This window comes from Hyaena hyaena, unplaced genomic scaffold, assembly GCF_003009895.1.
Source record: "Hyaena hyaena isolate Hyena2069 unplaced genomic scaffold, ASM300989v1 scaffold_149, whole genome shotgun sequence".
Classification (NCBI taxonomy): domain Eukaryota; kingdom Metazoa; phylum Chordata; class Mammalia; order Carnivora; family Hyaenidae; genus Hyaena; species Hyaena hyaena.
In genome coordinates this window covers 2,148,600-2,172,141 of record NW_024080781.1, presented here as the reverse complement: position 1 = coordinate 2,172,141, position 23,542 = coordinate 2,148,600, and the positions used below count along the sequence as shown (strand labels likewise).

Below are 23,542 nucleotides of genomic sequence, written 5' to 3'. Positions count from 1 at the left end.
GATGAACTGAAGAATTAAGTTCTACTATATTTATTAGACAATAACAGAATCTTCTTTCAGAAGAAAAATAAAGGTATTTCTCTATTTCGTATAAGCATGAAAAAATTGCCCAATGAACCAATTTGGCTGTGATTTTTTTTTCCACTCACATATGATAAAAGTTGACTTAATCTTGTAACATCTTTTTTTTGTTTTGAGCATACCATATCTTCAAGTAGTAAAACCATTTATATAGGACTCTAAAAATAGGACTGACCAGGTATAAAAAAGTTATATGAGAATAATTTTACCAGCTGATAATTTTTTTCCAATGTATAATTTTTAAACATAAATTGTTTATTCATGAACATATACAATTGGTAAGCTAATTAAGCCGTGATTAGACTGAAAAAAATAGTTAATAATTTTAATGAATTATTAAGGGGAATCAGGATATTTTATTTAGGAGAGTAAGGGATATCTTTGAATAGGTTTTAATATAGGCAATAACAAGATAAATGTGATAATCAGTTTTCCTTCCAGTTCGATTTTTTTATGAGACATGAGAAATATGATATAGCAAAATTATATTGCCTTTTCAATTTTCCTGTTCACCACTTTGAATGAACCTTCCTCAAAACAAATAAAGTATTTGAGATAACCTGGTCTTTGTTGTTCAACAGTTTAGAACCTTTTCTGCCCATCTGTGAAATTTGACTTCTCTAGGTATAAAATAGTTGGGTGTTAAATTCTTCATTTTGTTTACCAACATCCACACCCCACAGTCACTTTACTGTTCACTAGCTGGATATCAGAGGGTATTGTTTTGATCTCAGTTTCTTTAGGCTTTAACAAATAGGAGCCAATCCTATGCAGGGGCCATCAGTTTTCCAGAAGAGTAATAAACTATTTACCTTCGTATGTAGCCTTTCTCTTGTTTGTACTTAATAAGTTCAGATGCTCAAAGCATCCCCCTTGATAATGCCTGTTGTATAGGATTCTGTCATTTAAATGATGTCTTTGTGCTGGTTTTGTAAGTCTCATTGAGTAACTGGTATAAAAACAGTATTACTTCTAATATTATTGAATCTTACCTTAAGAAAATAGTCTGTTTCATCAAATAACCTAATAACATCCATAACCAACCCTGTACTGTATATGGTTTGTCCTTCTTGGTCCTTAAAATTAGTCCCTGCTGTGGCCCAAGTCTATAAATTTAGAGTTTTGCCAGCATGAGAATGCTGAGCCCTATGTATCTTCTCTAATTATAGATGAAATATATTCTGTAAGCTGTATATTGATTATAAAATTAAAGAATCCATAAAAATTTTTATGAGGATTCATTTTGCATTTTATTAAATTGAACAATTAAATACTGAGCTTAAGTAGGTGACCTAATCGTTAATCTCTAAAGATGTCACTTTGCCACTCACACACTAAGGAATTCTTGTAAGTGTGGCTTCTATATGAAGTAGAAAGAACTCACATAATCTAATAAACTGTTGGGTAGCTCTTACACTATATCATTCACCAATATAAACGATTCACCATATTAATCTTCATATTAATACTATGAGAGAGGTAGAATTATTATCATATTTTAGAAATGAGGAAACTTAAGCACAATGGAGATAAATAATTTGCTCCAAATCACCTAGCTGATAAGTAGAAGAGATGAGATTTCAACTCTGTTATGTTGCCTCATACCTTCTTCAAAAGTTTCTGGATGTTACTCTAAGTTATACATTCACTGTGACTATCACATGAAACAGGACTTTCACATACACCTTCTATGGGGATTCTGGGTCTTGCCCTATAACAATATTACTAGCATAGAGTAACTACAGATAAGAGGATACTGATTTGTGAATTGGAGAAAGGGTCAAAACATACCTCTGTGGAAGCCCCCAAACACTTTCAGGTCATCTTAAATACAACTTACAATGGTTAGTTTCATATCCCAGTGAGAATGAAGAGAAGAGTGTGGCTTTATGGGAGTAACCTAGAGTGTAACTCTGCCTCCTACAGGATCTTCCAGTGTGTTACAGATGTGTATGATTTGTGATTATGAGAGAGAAAGAATAAGACATTAATCCAGTAAGGAGCTGGTTACCTGTTCAGCCAAAAGTGTTAGAAGGGACAAAATCATGGTACATGAATCCGACTTGATCATCATAGGGCTTGTGACATTCCTAGCTGCTTGGAGCTACTCTATTATAGTTTGGTGTTCTACATTGTTTAATATATTCATATTATTTTTTCTCCATGAATTTTTACTGAAGTAGTCCTTCAGCTGTTTAATATTTGCAATGATTAGCCATGTCTAGCAATATTGGTTATTTAAAGCATGTCCTGTATATACTAGGCGTATATACTGATATGCTTTCTTCAGGCAGATGTTTTGCTGTTTTCTGTTTTGTTTTGTTTATTGCAGTTTTATAACTTTATTTGACAATCAACATTTGGTTTTCATCCATATGGACTTTCTATAGATTTTTGAAAGCTGTGACAGGTACATAGGTAACGTACATAGAGCACTTGTTTAGTGAATCTTCATCCTCACGTGCTCTGGACAACCAAATACAAGTACAGTGTAGGACATTCCTTATTCCTTTCCCTGAGAAAGCTCTGTTGAGCCTGGTGTCATTGAACACATCTGGAGTTCCCTTCTCCTTTATGGCAAATTTCCAGGCACCCTTTTGAATGCCCGAGGGGCATGGTTCTTAAAGCTGAAGCCATGGATGCACTTGTGAATGCCCTTGGTGTATTCTCTGGTCACCATCTCATTAAGGGCAGAACAGCCCTTCTTCTTTTTACTCTTCTTTGAGGGAGCCAACCAAGGAGCACAAGAGACTGTGTCTCTTCATGCAGAAGTTTGATAATGAGATATAAAAGGCTCTGCCTAAGCCCACTAGGAATACAGCAGAGAGCAAAACAAAATCCCTGCTCTCATGATACTTACATTCCAATTGAAGAAAACAAAAACAAAAACAACAAAAAAATATATATATATATATACACGCATGTGCTTATATGTATATATAGATGTATATATATGAGAATATGGTATGTTACATATATATTTCATTACATGAAACATTTTATTATACATAAATGTTATGATAATATGTTATTATATATATAGAGGCATGATAAAAAGAAGAAAAGGGAAAGTAGAGTGTGAAACTGTCCTGAGGGAGATTAGATGCTATCATATATGAGAGTGAAACCAGGCCATTTTAAAAAGATGATATTAAACTTATTAATATTTTTCTTTCTATATCCACTTAAGGCATTTCACAATCTTCCCTATGGTTTAGCTCCTCTAAAAAGGGGGGAAGATACATTAGGATTTCCAAGCTGATAACAGTAAAAGGAATTATTTTCTCCTTTGCTATTAAAGGTTATCAAACTCTGACTTATGGAAGAAAAGAGTTGTAAGGTAGTGAAAGGGTGACAAGATGATAAATAAGTGGGTGAGACTAGTGAGATGCTTAAAGGAAAATGGAGACTTTTTTTAAACACCAACTCTTGGTCCATAATGTTATCTCAAATCTATCTCCTCCTTTTAATACAATGCCACTAGAGTGGAGAAAGCCTGAAATATCTTCATTCTGCGTGCTTCCTAACCAGTCTCCATCATTTCAAATCTCTGTCCACATTTTACCTTTCTACTCTGAATCTTCTATGGCTCTCACTGCCTTCAGGCTCTTCCATTTGGCAGACAAACCCTTTCCAGAGCATCCCATGCCTAACCCTCTGGATCCTTGTTCATGTCCCATTTCTGCACCCACCTCAGACCTCCTTAGGAGAGAAACTGCCTGTTGGTTCTGTGTCTCCAGTGCTTGGCACTCAGCAGGTCTTAATAAACTATTTGAAGTAAAGGACTCAATGAATGAGGTGACGACAATAGTGATTAGTTTAAAATTGGGTATCTAAGCAAGTAAGATTAGTTTAAAATTGGTCATCTGTAGCTCTGATCCTCATTAGAATTTGAACTTTAGGAATATAGTTTTCATTTAAAAGGGAGTTCTATTATAAAAGTTTTAATGCCATAAAATACACTTGTTTCTGCTTTCTCAGTCCACTCCAGAAAGCAGTCTCTTGGCTTTATAGGCAAATCTTTAGCAAAGATCAAAATAGAGACTTGGTATTTTTTAATCTACTTTTTACAAAGTTGTTTTCCTTTTGAATTTCTGTGATAATTACTTTCATTGTTGATAATTAGGTCTAAAAAGTAATCCTGATCCTTTATCCTCCATGTGTATTTTAAAACTGATTTCTATTTAGATTATAGAAACTTGAGTTATAGTTATTTGACCAAATACCAAAAAGGATTTGAAGAGGGACTATTCTAATACATTTAATCATTATTCATTTAGGTTTTCTTAAAGCATCTACAGCTTGGTGTCAGGTACAAGTCTGGGTTCTAGAGTTAAAAAAATAATAATAGTTAACATTTGTGAAGTATTTTCTGTATGCCAGGTACCCTTCTGTACATACAGTATAAAAATATATCCTGTGGCACCTGGATGGCTTAGTCAATTAAGAGTCCAACTCTTGAATTCAGCTCAAGTCATGATCCCACCGTTTGTGGGATTAAGCCCTGCTCTGGGTTCTGTACTCTCAATGCAGAGCCTGCTTGGATTCTCTTCTGTCTCCCTCATTCTCTCCCTCTCTCTGTCTCCCCCCCTAAAAAAAATAAACATTAAAAAATATCCTTTAATGCCCATTACCCTCTGAGATATGTACTCTGATCATTTCCATTTTATAGTTAAGCAAACAAAGAGATACTGGATTCCTTCTTCAAGATCTCTTAGCTAATAAATAAGTAATGGAACCGGAATTCAAACCTGAGTGGACTGACTCTCCACTCTCCAACATTGTTACAAACTACCTTCCAGGGGTAAGAAGATTCCCTTCTTTGGCTCTCCCCAAAGGCAAGTTATCCAAGCTGTATGACTATTCAGTCTTCAATCCCCTTCTAGATCATCTCCAGAATTGTCTGCCCAAGCAGCCCCAAATTACTTTCAGGGCCATCCTGTGGGTAGACTGTATTCCACACTCCAGGAGAGGGGAAGTAAAGAGAGCTTGGAAATGTATGCTGGAGTGTCCATGTTGGTAAGTGATAGGCTACTTGCAAATGTAGAATAAAGCTAGAGGATGAAGGGGCAACACTTCACACACTGCCAGTTCCCAAACAGAAATCTAAAAAGTCTGAAACTCTACATTCAAACCTAGTTTTCTAGAGCATTATCAATGCATATTTATCAAGATAGGAAAATAGAACTTAGTTTACTTAATGATTTCTTAGTCTTGGTTGTAACCGTTTTTTGGTCATGTTATTCCCACCACCATTTTTACTCTTGCTTTTCACTCTAATGAAGTTAAAGACAGACTTGTCTAGTAATATATATATTGCTGTAGGAATAGTAGCAAATAATGAAAATACCAGTGATTATTGCATAAGGAAAACTAACTCATGATAAGGTGCCTTTATTTGTTAGTAACTAAATGCCTTTTGGTAAACTTTAAGATGTGAAGAGATTACACTGAACTCTATTTTCTTACAAAGACTGTTATAGCAAGAGTGGAGTGTATGCATATTTTTAGGTTAGCTTTTACTTTTTATCTCCCCTTATTAATTTAAAATATGTCACAGAAGAACATTTTACTGCCATGAATTAGCCAAACTTGGTTGAATTAGTCAGCTGACATATATTTAATATTTATAAGTGACTGAACAGGTAAAATAAACATTTGTATACTGCTTTCATGGACTAAAAGGACTATTTTTTGTTTTAAAAATCAATCCTAATGTGACCTGTCTGTTTTTAGAGTAAGTAAGTTAGTTTAATTTACATATCAAAGAAAAATGTAATGAAAGTCAAATAGTTTCCACTGGGATTTTATAATTTAATTAACACAAGTACTGGGACCAATTCTTGCTCCAAAACTACTAATATTAAACAGATTTATTAAAATTACCTTCCCTAAATTATTTTTTTAAAGTTCCCCATTAAAAATAAGTTTAGGAAATAAGAATAAGATCATTAAATTAGAATTGCAGTGTTAAGTTATAAGTGGCATTACTGGATATATACTCAAGATGATTTTTAAAAATGCTTTTGAGTGCTGTTATTCAGAGTACTAAATGTTCATATTTTAAAACAGTTTATAAGGTCTTAAAAAGTGACCTTTCATGATACCCTAACCAATGAGCCAACCATAATTACTGTAGTGGTTTTGGAGATGTGGTCTCTGCTCATTCCCAGGTATTTTGTTATTTTGTTTTACTTTGTTTTAATCAGCAAACACTGTTACATTTGTCAAAGACAAAGTCTGTTGCCATTCCAGATCAGTACCGGTGCAGTTTCATTTAGAGAACTGCCCCCCAAAATCACAGTCCCCACTTTGTATGGAATAAGGAAACAAAGTAGCTACTCAGAACTAGTTCAAACCAAAGTCAATGGGAGAGACCAAGGTTAGAAATGGAGGGAAAGTCTGGTAATGAGGACAGGAGGATAAAAGACAAGAAATGTCAGCTCTGAAGAAATGTACCAAAGATGTCTTATTATGTATGTAACCTGGGCAGTGGCTTTTTGGCTTAAGATACTTTGATGTTTTACATGGTTTGGAATCCACTTCTCTTTTCAATGGAAAAAGTTGGTATTTCAAGATATGCCAATGGTAAAATGCAGCTACAGTTGAGGTACTGTTTATTCCACATAACATATGGTACCAGGGTCCTATCCTAGGAATTGAATACAAACATTTTCCCAGGTACAAGCCCTTTTCCTGATTTCAGTAGGGAGCATATATTTAGTACAATTCCCTAGTAACTGTTATAGATACTGGGTAGAGGAAGGAACTGAGTGGAAAGCTTCATTCTTATGGAATAAGGGACTATTGCTATACTCCAAAGCAGATTTAGAATATTTTGAGGTTGAACAAAGAAAACAATTAAAAGAAAAATTCAAAATTCTACAAGATTAGGCTAACAGAAGATGCCTTAAGGAATGCCAAACTAGGAAATGTCTCTCCTTAATGCCAGCTTGCTAGGGAGGCTGGACTGGCTATGTGGAGTGGTGAAAGGTATTATTTGATTGCAGTAGAACAAAGAATGCAAGAAAGTTTTGAGATGTGTAGGGACTGCTGTAGAACTGGCTGTTCTAGTAGGAAACAAAGAACTCATTGTAGCAGAACTGTATCATTGGGAATAGAAAAAGAAAAAAGTGACCTAGCTGGTTTCTTTTTTAGTACAAGGCATACCTCCCAAGGTGCTGCTCTATTGTCTTTATGGCATTTTGCTTTGAACTTTTATTGAATTTACTGAATTGAAGATGAGTGAATCATAATTGGCAAAAGAAAACTCGCTAGAAATGATAGATGGGGTTCAAGTTCCAAAGGAATTCATTTGGAAGATAGTAACACTGATAAAAACACTCAAGAAAAGAGAAAGTTTCAGGCATTCTGAATTTTGGTTAAAAAGATCCGTTTTGATGAGTGTTTCAACCACAGTCATCTAGAACCAGAGCCTTAAGGTGAGGGCCAGTAAAATATAACCACACTTCTTAATAACCTCTGAAGTTGGTAATGAAAACACAAGGACTAAATGTTATTAGTACCAGTCTCTAGTTGAGAGGATATAGTTTGTCTGATGCCTCCTGAGAAATCCAAAGGCAGAATACATTATGACATCTCATGGGACAATTATAGGATGGGTTCCTAAGCATGTCCTGTGCCCTGCTGAAGGCAGCACAGCATAGCTGGAGAATGAGGTCTGGTGTTCCCTGTGAGGGTGCACATGGTATTGATACACCTGTACAGGACCAACAGCTAGCTACTCTTGGAGGTCAGCATAGCATTAACGCCAGAGTTCAATGCTTTCTGAGAACAGGGCCACTGAGTAGATTACCTGGTGATAGACTTGTGGCGGCAGAAACTTACAGGTGGTATGAAAACTCAGATATCACTCTCATGGATTCATGATCCAATGGTCCTTCATGAGAATATACCTAATGAGAATTCCTTGCCAAGGTCCCTGGCCCCAGGAATCACTAATAGCTCTGCCCATAGTAGAAGTAGTGAGATATGTGGGTGTTTTGGGTGATTACATTGAATCAGATGAGGCCAAAAACCATGAGCAAAGGCATGAATATATTGTAAAATTTAAGAAAGCATCTGGTAATAACAAAGATGTGGAGGGCATATTATATAAGAGCATTGGACTTTGAAAAAATAGAGGTTAATACTTTGGGGAAATGGAGAGGGAGGGAGTTAGGGGAGAGCCCTATAAGCAGGCAGTGAAAATGAGGAGAACTTTAAAGCATTGGCTGAAGATTTCCGCAAAGAAAGATGAACTCAGATAAAGCTGAGTTTTGATGAAGACAAAGTAATCGCTGGGCCATTTGGGGTCATATGGAGAATATGGAACAAGAATTTCATAGGACAATACATACAGTAAATTAGTTAATTATATAGCATCACTAGCAAATGTCCTGAATTCATCATCCTATGGTGGTTTTTGTAAGAAAATACCCTTGTTCTTAGAAGTATATACATGGGGCACCTGGGTGGCTCAGTCAATTAAGCATCGACTCTTGGTTTTGGCTCAAGTCATGATCTCACAGTTTGTAGCTTTGAGCCTGGCATCGGGCTCTGCAGTGACTGTTCAGAGCCTGTGTGGGATTCTCTCTCTCTTCCTCTCTCTGCCCCTCCCCTGCTCATACTGTCTATCTCTCAAAACAAATAAATGAATTTTTTAAAAAAGAAGCATACACAAAGACTGTTAGGTAAAAAATTGTCAATTGATACATACATATAAAGATGTACCTAGTCAAATTCCAGGAAATGAAGTTAAAATGCATTTATTAATTGAAATAGTTTAAGATAATTGAAGTATTAAAAAAAGATAATTGAAGTATTACAGAAGCTTAAATTTCTATTCTATAAGACAGGTGAAAATCTTGTCATTATAATTCAGAATTTTCTTTGTGTGAGCCCAAAAGTAAGATGAATTTTATAAAAGACACTGAAATATTTAGGATGATCTTTGGCACTGAGCACAGAAGAAACTTTATTGTAGAGAACAGAGTATAAAATATATTATTAGGGGCTCGTGGGTAGCCCTAGGTGAAACCAACTCTTGACTTCAGCTCAGGTCATGATCTCACAGTTGGTGAGGTTCAGCCCCATATTGGGCTCTGTGCTGACAAGTGCAGAGCTTGCTTGGGATCCTCTCTCTCTCCCTCTTTCTCTGCCCCTATGCTCTTTCTGTCTAGCTCTCAAAAAGAAATAAATTACTTTAAAAAATAAATAAAATATATTAGTGTGTACTTCATACTGTATTAGTATCATTAGTTACAATAGTATGAATTACTAAGATACTTAATTTTACATTTGGTATTACTACATACTCCTTTCAATTTTTCATACTGCTGAGGGCTTGCAAGAAGTTCCCAGTAGAATATAAGAACTCATTTTTGAATTGGAAAAATAATTTTATCATCCAACAATTGGGATGAATCCATTTGAAAGAATATTAAAATAATTTACCCTTTGATCTGAATAGAAGTCATGTAAATCAGGTTAAGTACAGTGTAGTGATAAATGACTTTAGTTACCCACAACTGATTTGTAAGTCTTAGTAGGTCAAAGGAGTAATTTAATATATTTTTTTAAATTTTTTAATGTTCATTTATTTCTGGGGAGAGAGAGACCATGAGCAGGGGAGGAGCAGAGAGAGAGGGAGACACAGAATCCAAAGCAGGATCCAGGCTCCAAGCAGTCGGCACAGAGCCGAACGTGGGACTTGAATGTATAAACCATGAGATCATGACCTGAGCTGGAGTCGGACGCCTAGCCGACTGAGCCACCCAGGTGCTCCAGTAATTTAATATTTTTGTATATACTATCAGGAAAGGAATATATTTCCTCACTGTGCACTGATTGTCCTTTAGCTAACAAAAAATTCTCCGTCAGAGTTAATTTATAATGCTAATTTTAAATAAAATGTATTGGCATAATATACATCAATAAACTCCCTTTCTTCAAAGTGTCAGTCATTGGGTTTTGACAGATGTATAGGCCTGTAGAACCACTGCTACAATCTGTATAAGGAACATTTCTATCCTTCAAGAAGTTTGTGTGTGCCTCTAAGCTGGCAGTGTTGAAACAAAGTGGTGAATGATTCTGCATTACTGGGTAACCGATGAGCAAGTGGATATACCTAGCATACAGGGTTTGGGGTAACTTTTTAAAATAAATTTTCCAGGGGTGCCTGGGTGGCTCAGCTGGTTGAGCATCTGACTTCAGCTCAGGTCATGATCTCGCGGTCTGGGAGTTTGAGCCTGGTGTCCAGCTCTGTGCTGACGGCTCAGAGCCTGGAGCCTGCTTCAGATTCTATGCCTCCCTCTCTCTTTGCCCCTCCCTCACTATCTGTCTCTCAAAAATGAATTAATGTTAAAAAAAGAAAGTAAATCTTCCATATTATAAATTGTATTTTAAAATATTCCCATAAATTAACAGGACTGTGCATGTTATAAAGCAAATGTCCTCTAGCAATCATGTCGTTTTAACCCAGACTCTACATTTTAAAGTGCTTTTAGAGCACATAAAAAAGGAGGAGCATTTTTTCTACTTCATCAGCAAGGAAGCAAAACCCCAGCAAAGTTAAACTGTCAAGCCAAGGTCAGAGAATAGGCAGCTAGGACAAGAACAAGTTGTCCTCTTCCCTATTCCAGATTTGGCTTCCAGGGCAGAACTGGAAATTCACAAATGGAAATAGCAACTGCAAACACCATCTCAAGTACTTCTACCTAATTAGCATGCAGCCCAGAGCTGTCCCCTGGCAAGAGGTTGGGGAAACACGGTTGTAAAAGGAGAAGTTCTCCCTTATGCTGAAAAAGTGCCAACCATTCTAACAGCACTCAGCACTCAGTGAGATGTTCAGGCTGGAGCTGTGGTATTAAAACTCAAAGTTTCCTTGTGCGTGGAAATAAAATGAATTTTGAAAAGGGCACTGTAGTATTTAGGGAGGACTTTGGCACTGAGGACAGAAAATAATCCTGATCGGGAAATCTAACATCTCATCCCAAGAGTGGGAAAAATAATGACATACTACTTGTATGAAAGAATTATCTTGAGGTACATAGGAGTTATTACTGAGTCATCACTTAAGGACTAATAACAGTTCAATTAGTGAGAATTTTAAATCATACTTTGGTAGAACTGTCTTTATGCTATTCTCTATTCAGTATAGGACATTATTTAAGAGAAAATCCTCTGTAATCAGAACTGGGTTCAAACTTGATCTCTGTACTCCCTTAGCTGTGTGACTTTAGGATGAGACTTTCCCTAAGTTATAGTTCTCCATCTATAAAATGGGCATATTAATGCTTTCTTCATAAGATTTTTTCTAAAGTTTCAATGAAATCATACACCTATTGTTGGTATTGTTACATAGAAGAACACCATTTGGTAGAGGACCAAAAACAGTAATAACTTAATAAATATTTATTCTTTCTTTATTTTCCCTAATTTATCAAATTGTATATACAGGTTTGCTTTTTTAAGTGATAGAGTAAAATATAAATACCTTTTTGGTCTCTGGAATGTAATTGCAGGAAAACCAAATGCTAAATGAACTAAAATTCACTTTGGGGTTTAATTTATGTTTTTTTTTTTCCCTTAAAACAAAATTCTTTATGATATAAAATGTTTCTTTGCTGTTCTAATCAAGTACACACCTGCAATGTGACTTCAGGTTTAGCAAAAATAAGGTAGAAAATGCATTCCTACTATTCTGGGGCATTTCTTTTATACACTTAACTATAGCATTTGAGGTTCTGACGTGAATAGCGGTGTGATTTTTTTTTTAAGTGGAAGAAAGGAAATTCAGACCTTAGAGAGGAAAATAGGAAGAGCCCCTGGCTCTCTAGTATGTTAGATTAAAACCATTATTTAGAGGAACAGAGTGGGAAACCGGTGAATATTTTGGCTTTTATAAAAAGGGAGTGTGCCTCATAAACAGGACAGTTGGAATGTATGGAAAAGTTCCAGTTAAAACAAGGCACAAAGCACATGACTAATATTGCTTTTCCAAGTTAGACATATGCAGCTTTAACCAGAATATGCCTCAGAGGGGCCTCTGGAGCCCTCCCTGAATCTTGAGATTTTTGATCCTTGCTGAAGTTCCAAGTCTGAAGAAGGAAAGCTATCCTGAGAGATGCTGTGCTCTGACCCCTATCTTACTTCCTGACTCAGTGCCTCTCAATTTCTCACACATTTCCCCCATATTAGTAAGTGTCAGAAGACAAACTGATGTGCTCAGGTAAGAGAGCAATTGCAAAAGTGGATTTGATCCTCTTTAGGAACAATTCTTGTTACACATTGTCAAGAGAAACTTCACTGTCAAGAAAATAATATGAACTGCAAGTCATTTTCAAATGCAAACAAGTATTCTTTATACACTTTCATCTCCTTCCCACATCTAAGAAGAATATGTCAAAATATATGAAATATAAAATATGCATAAACATATGTTTATATAAACTTAAGCATATAAGCATGTTTATGTAGACATAAGCATACAAACATGTATGTGTATGTGTGTACATATATATATATAAGAAAAACAAGTACAAATTTCAACTAGATTTCTGCATTGCACCTGTTTGGCCCTCCTTAATATGAAGAGATTACTTCATCACTAATTCATGGCATTCTCCCTGACATTTCCTGTCACCTTAGCATGAATTGCCTTGTATATTGTTTTTATTTCTTGTTCTGCACCACCAAACTCAAGTGCATTTAGGATGATCTTAGACTTCAGCTTATCTGAGAAGTTCCAATTTATACCCATTGCACCAGTGTACTTAACAGTGGCCTCTTTCAGGTTAAAACATGTTCTGATGTAGAGCATAATTTATACAATCACCCAGTCACTGTATGCTGCAATCAGAATTTTTTCAAAGTTAAGTTGACTGAAGTGTGTGTAAATGAATCAACGATATGTCACTGATATGACCTCACCAGACCAGCCTATTTTGATGGCCCGTTTCAACACAAAAGAGTGTCATCAGTGGCTTCATGATGGTTCTTCTTGTAAATTCCATCATGAACTAGCATTTAGATTTATGCCATCCCAGCCCACTTTAAATTCTGACTCATGATGGGATTGCCCCAAACAGGGCAGGGCAGACAAATGGAATGTGTAGCATTGCCCTAACATTTCTTAACCTGCCCGGCATTGAACATGGCTTTCCCTCTACTTTTGTTCTCCAAAAGTTTTTATGCTAGTGTAAAACCCTATTGAGCTCACATGAATTTCTTCTGTGCAACAAGGGAGGTTGAAACTTGTCCTTGAAACATAAAGATTATATACAATAAAAATCTAATAAACCTGGTTAACAAGAAGAAAAGATTACTGCTATTTCATAACATTGGCATTATAAGGAAATTCTACTCAGTAAAAAATTACTCAACTTTACAGAGAAAAAGAACATTTGCCAAATTGAAACTTGATTTAGATCAGAGCTGTAAGAAAACAATAAGTGAATCTGGTGATTTTGCATATGATAATGGTAGCATTAAAAAGTGTGACTTCAATTCAGTATCATTCTCTTGATATATTCAGAGTTTTCTAGAAAGAAACTACCCTTGCTTTAAAATAAATTAGCAGAACTGTACAATATCAGAAGGCCAGATGTAAAGAAGTTTGTCACTATATGCAGGTTCATTTTTTTCACATTTGAAAACATCAAGATGAGTTCATCCAGATATGTATCATTAAGTAAGAATAATTAGATTGCCTTATACAATAAATAGGTTTTGGAAATGAAGATTTCTTCAATGTAAATAATCAAGAGCTATAAAGCCTCAGAAATTAAACTACCAGATCAACCTCAACTTAGACTACCATTTATTCATCACACATTTATTGAGTGTATATCAGATGCTACACTTGGATTCTGGGGATAGAAAGAAATATATGTAAGCACCTGCCCTCCAGGAACTACAGTCTAGTAGTCTTACTTTTCCAAGTACTTCAGAAACAGCTCTGAGAGACAACCCAGAATGGGGGCAGCAACTCCTTGGGACTGTGAGGGGCCAGGCCCCCTTTACCTTTGTAATTCTTCCCAATGGGTTCCAGGAGAAGGGTTCCCTCAGGGCTCAAGGTGGCTGCCGCTAGTCTAGACATCCTTTTATACGGCTGGTGCACCATCCCAAGCTGCTCTGAGTTCTGGCTTGTTAATGGTTCACATCTGCCATGCTCATGGAAAAACTGGCTTCCCTCCATCAAAGGGAGCCACATCTCAGCGATTTGTAAAGGTTAACACGCCCTAAGCTTCAGCCCTCTCCGAACTGACCTCAGTCAATGACTGACTTATGGAAGGATATAAAAGCCAGACCCACTCCTTACCTCAAAGTGGGACAAACTTTGGGGTATCATTTGTGCTCCAAGTTCCGGGTAGTATCAGGCTAAGACCAGAATTTGACTGCAACAGTATCTCTGTGCCTTGTCCTTCCGGACCGTACCTCACTTCCCTTCCCAATAAATCACTTTCTAAGAATCTCTACCTCAGGTTCCTCCTTTGGGGAGCTAAGACAATTATTTTTTCTCTTATAATGTCCTCACTTCCTCACCTTTTCTCCTGAGCCACAATATATGTATTGAACATTATCATACCACCGCCTTTTCCTCCAAATATACTTTGAGACTATCAAACCTAATCACTGGAACAGATAACAGAGACGTCAACAAAGACAGGAATCCAAGCTGATTTTTGCCAAACAAAAATATGGGTGTGTTTTTTCAAGTGCATTTAGAGGCAAAATCATTTAGACAAAATGGTTTTTCCCATAAAGATGCTCATTTTCATTCCCATGGCCTGAATGCTTATTTGCTAAAAGTTTGAAACCATATAGTAAAGGCAGAGGGGAGCAAAAAATGCTTGAGGTTCTATGTTGCTGCTAGACAGTAGTAGTATTTTCTAAATGTATAATTCTGTAGCCAACTATAAAGAGTAAAGTGGATTTTTCTGGGGCACCTGGGTGGCTTAGTCGGTTAAGTGTCTGACTTTCGCTTAGGTCATGATCTCGCGGTTCGTGGGTTCGAGCCCCGCGTCGGGCTCTGTGCTGACTGCCAGCTCAGAGCCTGGAGCCTGTTTCGGTCTGTGATTCCCTCTCTCTCTGACCCTCCCCTGCTCACGCTGTCTCTCTCTCTCCTAGAAATAAATAAAACATTAAAAAAAATTAAAAAAAAAATTAAAAAAAAATAAAGTGGATTTTTCTAATAATTCTATATGAGCACCGTTGATCTATGCATTTGTTGCATAAAAAATTACTATAGTAAGCTGAAGTTCTGGCACAGATATATTATTTTAATTTTTAATTATATCTGCTTCTTTGTCTATTTCAACAGTAAAGTTATGTTTCATACAGTCTAAATGCTAAGTAAAAGAACAAATGCAAAATGTTAACTAAAAATGTGGTTTTGTGTTATGTTTATATGAAATCCAAGGGGAAAAAAAACAAGAAAAATAAAAATACAAGTACTTGTATTTTTTGCGATACTCCCTTAGTCACTAGCTTCTTCACAATACATCTTTAGCTCTTCAGAGCTTCCTACTCAGATCTGCCTTTCTCAGAGAGCTTCCCATGCTTCTGCCTTTTCTCCCATGCCGCTTTGCCTAATCTTTCTTAAAATTAAACTGACTTTGGTTTTGGTTCCTGTGCCTGGTTTTCAAAGAAGTAGTCCTAACCACCTCTTTCCTCCCTATATCTTTGTAGGGTCATTTAAGAAACAGCTCCTCAGTCAAAACTTGGAATAACTGGGTAACAGAAAGTGATTCGAACATGAATCTATTGCTTCATTTTTATTTTTACATCAAATGATAGCATGCTAAATTTCTGTGCAAAAGAGAGCTTTCAATACTCAGGTAATGTACTGGAAGTATTGAAGATACTAGAGTATTGAAGATATCTAACAATTACATGGCCATGATATACATGTAGAATAAGGAAACTCCAAAGGTCTATTTCAAACTTTAGTCTATGTGTGCTCAATTTGCCTGGTTTTAACTGCTATCAAAGTAGGGTATGTATTCATTATAACAGTGTTTACTTTATTTTTTAAGGAAGTAGCTTTATATAATTATCCAAGTTTAATTTAATTTGTATAGTAAATGCAATTAAGAAAAGGATACTGCCTGAAAAAAAAATGCATTTCTGCATTCTTCACAAATCATTCTGTCTAGTCCTAATAGGAGAATCTAGAGTAAGTGATACTGAATTTGAAGTACTAAAATCTTCATCAGTTTTAATTGTTGATTCTTCCAGATTACTTTGGGCATCCTTGCAATTTTGTGGTGTAGACTGTAGAGCGGAAAAACATTTCAAATGTTTCCTAAAACTTTCACTTTCTCTATCACTTGACTTATGGAAAGATCGCACACAGTGTAAACATTGAACCTTTTTTTTTTTTTTTAGTTATTTTTTTGGTCCCTTTCCCTACACTTACTTCTATAGATTAAATATTCTCAAAATAATACGAATAAATATCATCCAAAACAAAGAATACCTAAGTGACAGTCACAAATATGTGGTTTCCTGATTTTTGTGTACTTTATCCTGTTGATGATGGATATTTATTATACTTTATGACAGACTATTATAAAGGTCATTTCACATGCGTCAGAAACATTTAATTCTGGGAAATAATTAGAAAGCTATTCAGATTAAGTCAAGGTACCCTTTGAAGAATGTGAACAAATGAAGGTGTTGAAAGAGATTTTCAGTAATCCAATAGTCATGCCAAAATTGTATTTGTAACAGTTTGAACTGATGTGTGGATATTTGACTAAATTGGCTTTTCACAATCAGTTTAAATAACTAAAATAAAAGTGGTAGATTTTTATTTAAGTTATTTTTATATATTAGCTATATTTTTAAAACTATTTAAAGGGGCATCTGGGTGGCTCAGTCAGTTAAGCATCTGCTTTTGGCTCAGGTCATGATCTCATGGTTCGTGGGTTTGAGCCCCATGTTGGGGCCTGTTTCACAGCCTGTGTTTCCTCTCTTTCTTCCCCTCCCCCACTCGTGTTCTCTCTCTCTCTCTCTCTAACTCTTTCTGTCTCTCTCAAATAAGTGAACATTAAGAACAATTAAAAAATAAAATAAAATTGTGTTTATGACCCAAGGGGCTTTCATTTGAAAGATGATTAATTATGTTTATGACAAATATAAAGACACATAATGCCTCCCTCTTTTTTTGAACCTAGATCTAAATATGCATACAATGTATGTATAAACATATACTTGTATGTATACAGATGTAAGTTATTATAATACTAATGATAATAACGTTGCAATAGTCCCTTTGCTGAGTGTCTACTATACCCTATACACTATGTGTGGCATGCTTATGCTTGCTTATTTTATCTCGTATCAGTATTTTGATATAGGTAAAATTAACCCTATGTTACAGTGTAGAAAATGGAGCCTCAGAGAATTTAGTTAACTATCCTAAGAACACATTGCTATTGAGTGACACTGCTATGGAAATTTGGAACTTTATTTCTAGTAACTACTTAGCAATGCTACTTCATCACATCTGTTACCTCTGGTTGTAACATGAGTAAAAGTAAGACTCTCAGCTCATACTCAGAGATCAAGGAATAGAATTCTTCAGAATGTACACATGTATATGACATTAAATTCTTTACTCATTTCTGTCTTGGTAGCACACTTCTTAATGACATGGGATTTGTGAGACAGTTAGGAATAAAGCAAATGAGCACAAAAGAGCGTTCTGAAAATACATGTTTAAAATATGACTCTGCTTCCATTGTCTTTCCTAATTTCCATTAGGATCCACAAAACAGTGTCGATAATAAAAACACAATGCTAGAACATAAAGAATACAGTGCTATGTCACATCACTGGACAGGCAGCTACCACTCTCATAGAATAGGAAGAACAACCACTCAAGCACACCCTCGAAGAAGGTGTCAGCGCTGAGAGCCACTAGGAAACCTCTACTGGAAAGCAGCCTCCTGTGATGTTGCACCAGTGATAGGGCAGCAAATTAACTGAGTAGAGGCTGATTACAAACTCCTGGTGTCTGTAAACAACACTCATGCATTGATGTGTTCAATGTAAAGATTTCTATTTACATAAAAGGATCTGGCAGATACACACACACACACACACACACACACATCCCTTTAGCATATATAGACTAATTGCTCCATAGTAGCATGACCATTCAGTATAACGAACTACTTTAATTGGTGTGATATTTGCATGTTAAGTATTTCCTTAATATGTATTTAAAATTAAAAAGAAAAATCCGTAAGATTCTGCTTACTAAAATGTATCTGGTTTGTCTTCTCTTAGGTCTCACCGTGACACTTTCCAGCAGTTAACATTTGACACTATTCCCATGGAGTTCAATTTATGGCTTTCCTCCAGTTCTGCAGAATCATAAGGCCCATCTCATTCATATCCATTTATGGGATCATTTTTCCTATAATTATGTAGACTGAGAAATGTCAACCCTAGACCCTGAGAAGTATTGACAAGACCAAAGTTTGTAGCCCTCTTGGTGATCATTCTTAGGTATCTGAAGTTTGAGAACAGAAGTTCACACTAGAACTTTTTAAAAAAATGCTCAGAAGGCAGACTATAAAGAAAACAGATTTTTGCTTGTAAACTCATTATTTACCACTTGTGTCTTGGAAGTAGACTGACCTGACCTTGAATCTGGGTTAACTTAGGACACAGTCAGACAACTATTAGAAACAAAGACCATAGTCATAGAAGCTGCAGCTTCCCTTCCAAATGAGTGCAATCTTAACTGCCAATGTCCTACCTATTGAGTGAAAGAGCTAGTCAAGTCTGACCTGAAACAGACTTAATTCCACATTCCAGTCAGGTCAAGTTTAAGAGTTAGTGAAGGCTAAGTTAGGTCTGCAAGTGTGCTTGATTTCTTTCTGAGAACAAAACTAAGAAGGTCACTCTCTCCTCTGAATACTTTAGAAATAAGTACCTTTTATAGTTTGGCAGGCTAAGCCAGATGGAAGGATTTTAGGCTATGGAGTCTTCATAGTTAGGTGGCCACACTAGTAGTAGTAAAGGCAGCCCAAAACATCAGTTATTTTTAGTCCTTGGAAATGTAGGCCAGATTGGGACAGATTAGTAAAGAAGTTCTATTTAATGTTTATTAAAAGCTAGTATAAAGCCAAGGACAAAGGCTGCAAGGGGACACAGGAGATAATCGAACTGCAGTTAAGTGTTCAGGAAGGATAGTTTTGGCTTAACCTGTTGGTTGTCTGGGGAAATACAGGGGAAGGGTGCTCACTACTACCCCAATTAGTACCTCTCTGCTATATTTACTCTCCTGGAGTTTCTCTTTCTTCCCACTGCCAAAGCCCACCCCATGCTACCTCTAGCTCACAGCAGCTTTAACCCTGTATTCTAGAATGCTGGGGCAAGTTGAGAGAGAAGAGCAAGAAAAACTGATTGGATGTGGACAAACAGAGATTTTTTTGGGCTCCATCCCTTTTCAAACTACCACATCCCTGTATGACTGTATACACACACAAACACCCACAGTCCTCTTCGTTACATTAAAAAAAAAAAAAAAGATAAACACAGATTAGGAGAAACAAAATGAAATGTCAAAGAGACATACTAGATATCATTGCCTCTAGAGAGTCATCCTTAAGTATACCCTTTCCCCCAACCTCTATCCTTCCCTCTAGAGCAGAGAAGCCTCTCACTGTGTGTCCAGAGTGCTTTGGTGATATCTCTCATTGTGCTTATCACATTGTATTTTATTGTTTGCCTATATAGTAGCTCTCTCCTCACCTAGACTGTGAACTTCTTACAGCTAGAATGTCTGTGTTATTTACTGTATGCCTGTGGGTGAGATGAATGAATTGCTATGATTTCCAGTGTTCAGTGATTTCATAGTAAAAATGGACGGTAGGAAGTATGTGATTATTCCACTAAAAATTCATGATAAAATAATTTATGACTCTTGCTTTCTTGTATTTTATGCATTTAATTCATAATGATGAGCCTCCTTATAATGATATAAGTAGTTAGTGGCTATGGATAAAGGTAAATAGTTTTCAAGCACAGCCGCGTTACTAAAATGTCACAGCCAAGTGTGGGAATCTATGGAAAAGTGAATAGTTAATAATCTGAAAGTGATCTAGTAAGAAAAATTAAATTGGGTAAACCAAACTCATTCAATTAGTTTATATCTAAGGTGCTAAACCATGCTGCTACATTTGGTTCTGATATCCATCAAACCAAAATAATCGATATTAACACAATCAGAATTCCCAGTTACTCTATATGTCATCATTTCTCAAGAAATCAAGATCGTTTTTTCAGAAAGTTAATTCACTATAACCCAACATGGATTAACATGTTCGGATTGAGGTCAGTGTGTATCTATTTTTACAGGGAAAATTCTAGATCCAAAAATGCCTCATTAGTACAGATAATATGAAATATACTGAAATTTCAGCACACTAAAAAAAGGTGGATGGTCTTTTACCATTGTAGTAGAATTCAAGCCAAACCTGAAAACTAACTAAAATATATTTTCATCACCCCCCTTTTTTCCAACCTTATAAAACCAAATAATAACTATCCAGGAAATGTTGTATCTATTAATTACTATATAATTAACCTTACCACTTCCCAAAGAAATTATGTATTTTTAGTGTCATGTACTTAAAACTATTGATCAGCATATTTTAGTTTTTAAAATATATTTTGGTTTAGAATTGCATATACTTCCCAATATGAGAGTAACACCTCATTTTATCCTCCATTACAGAAGACAATAGATGTACATCTTCGAATGCAGCATCCTGCACCAAGTGCCTTGCTCTGGGTCCGGAATGTGGATGGTGTGCTCAAGAGGTGTGCCTTTTTCTTTCTTATTTTCTTTCTTCTTTCTTTCCTTTCTCTTCTCTTCTCTTCTCTTCTCTTCTCTTTCTCTTTCTCTTTCTCTTCTCTTCCCTTGCTTTTCATGGTGACCACTCTAGGCATGATCTGATTGATCTAATATTTTGTGCTTTGAAGGTGTGTCAGGAAAAAGAAGTATACTGCTGAGCATCAGGAAAATTTTATTTGGTTGTATGCTTGGAAACAGTATATCTGCCTGACTATAAAATAAAGTATAACCTCTTCATTAGGAAAATTATGGTAATTTTGAAATGAAGTACAAGCCATTTTATGTTTTCCATCTGTCCTATAGAGAGAATTGGCAAACACAGATAGTGACTTTTGATAGGTCAGTAGGCTTTGTGTGAGATTCTTGCTGCAGCTTGGGGCATTAGGTTATTATCTAAGTTGGACTGTAGTCTTGTACTTGCTTAGTAAAGAAAAGCAAGTTAACTTATTGGGCTGTTTCATTTGTTTTTATTTGAAATACTTAGAGATAAGTTATTTATTCCATTTCATAACACTGTGTATCAATTCATCAGTTACTTATGAAAAACAGTATGCTTTTCCTTTGACATGTGACCCTATTCATTATACATTTAAATTCTGTGGAATGGAAAATAGATCAGAAATCTTTTATTCAAAATTAGTGTCTTTATATTCTAACAAGAGAAATATATTTCAATAACAAAATTCTTAGTAAAACACATATAATGCATTCCTTCTTTCCTGGCTGTGAAGTTGTTTTGTGAATTTTTTCTTTTGTTGATAATCTTCCATCAGAACTACTTTACAAAATAAATCACAATGAAGAAGCAAACTATAATCTGGGGTTCTTTTGTGAAATTGAAGAGATAATTTTACATTTGTTTATGTAGTTCATGTGAATTAGAACAAAGAGATCTTTAATGACCTTTTGCTTGACATAAAGAAAAATCTAGCTTTTGTTTCCTCTGATTTTACTTAAAAACTGTACCTACCATCATCTTTCCAACCTCTCCTGTTACCACTTGCCCTTATCTTAGCATCTCTCAGAAGGAAAAATAAAACTGAAAAGTAGCAAAGGATGGTGGACACTACTTTCTTCTAAAGCAAGTCAGTAAAGAGGGGAGGGGTTAACAAAGTAGTCTTAGCCATGTCTGAAAGTAAGTGTTCCTCCTACTGACAACCCAAAGGCTTCTTGGATATACTCTAGGCCTTACCAGTGAGAAAATCAGATGTCACTCAAAACTAGGAAGTGCTTCACCAGAACCCATGGAATGAAGCAATGCCAGAGGGAGAACAATTTCAGAATTTCTGTGACAAATCCCATCACCTCCTATGAGACAAATGACCAGACAGAATTCACTCTATTCTCTGAGCCTCTCTTTCTTCATCTATAACCCTCAGTTTGGAGTTTACTTCTAGGTTTTTCTGTCAAGAGTGTTTCATGGCTTTATATTTCCTGAACCTAGGCCAATACTCCATTTTAGATTTTCACTAAGGAAGCCATGAAGTTTGTGTCAACTTGATGTCAGCTGCTGAGAACTTTAGTAAGTACAGTTTAGAGGGACTTTCAACAGATGATTAAGACACCCAGTTGTTCAGCCAAATGTAACGTGCCGTCCATATAAAATTCAAGGTTCTAGAGGGACCCCCTTATCTGATATCATTGCTGGCACAGAAAATCTGGAGAGACTCAGTTATGGGAATAGCAAATGTCAGTCCTGCCACAAGAGGAAGGATTTTGAGTATTCAGAGAAATTGGTAGCCAAATGGCAAGGGGTAATCCAAGGGGAAATGTGAGGTGGCTGCCAAAGCACAGGAGGCAAACCCATGTCTGCTGTTGATCAAATGCTTCAGAAGAGTATCTCAGAAAACATTTGGAAATCACTTGGCTATTTATGTCCCAAAATATCCATCTGTGTAGTACAGGGTCATCTAATTCATATATTGGAAAAACAGGCTCTGAAATGAGGTCAACTTGGATTCAAATCCTAGGGCCATCAGTTTCTAACCATATAAACTTCGATACATTTCTCTAACTACTCTGAACCTCAGTTTTCCTTAGCTATAAAATGGAAATAAATATTGTACCTATGGCATACTATTGTGAGGATTAAATGAAACTGTATGTGACAAGAATTTGACACAGGCATTGCTTAAGAAATGATGTTGTTACTGTAAGAACTTGAGTGAGACTCCAGAGCAACTTACTCAGGTTTAGGAAACTAAGAAGACTGTGTTAAGAATACAACTTAGGGGGAGGCAACCAGTATTAGGACTCAGCCACTAGCCACATCATTAACAGAAGGAGCTGTCCACTCGCTGAAGGCTGGCCTGACATCCTCAAGAGGAAGAATACAATGGTTAATTTTGAAAGATTACCTACCATTAGGCATATATGCAACTGATGTCTTTTATTTCTTAACCAGCAAGAGTTGAGGAACAGGGAAAGAATAGGCATTTTTTTTCTCTATTAATGATTAGAATAGATAAACAGTAACAGTAACAAATTAAGCCTGGTGTATATAATTTTCACAGCTGGTCAAAAGTAAAAGATCCCTAGAAAATCTGGAAAAGGTATATTCAATTTGCCTACATTCTTGTATAG

General features: G+C 36.0%; 1 protein-coding gene across 4 annotated transcripts in view; it reads left to right on the top strand.

Moving 5' to 3' along the window:
- Positions 1–23,542, top strand: part of ITGB8 (integrin subunit beta 8) — an 81,609-nt gene that overhangs the window by 5,409 nt on the left and 52,658 nt on the right. For all 4 annotated transcript variants that reach the window (XR_005529608.1, XM_039238864.1, XM_039238862.1 and 1 more), the window contains exon 2: positions 20,840–20,925. Coding sequence is in view for 3 of the 4 variants with exons in the window: in XM_039238864.1 (XP_039094795.1) it covers positions 20,840–20,925 (86 nt within the window). In the remaining variant the exon portion in view is untranslated. The remainder of the gene's footprint in view (positions 1–20,839; positions 20,926–23,542) is intronic.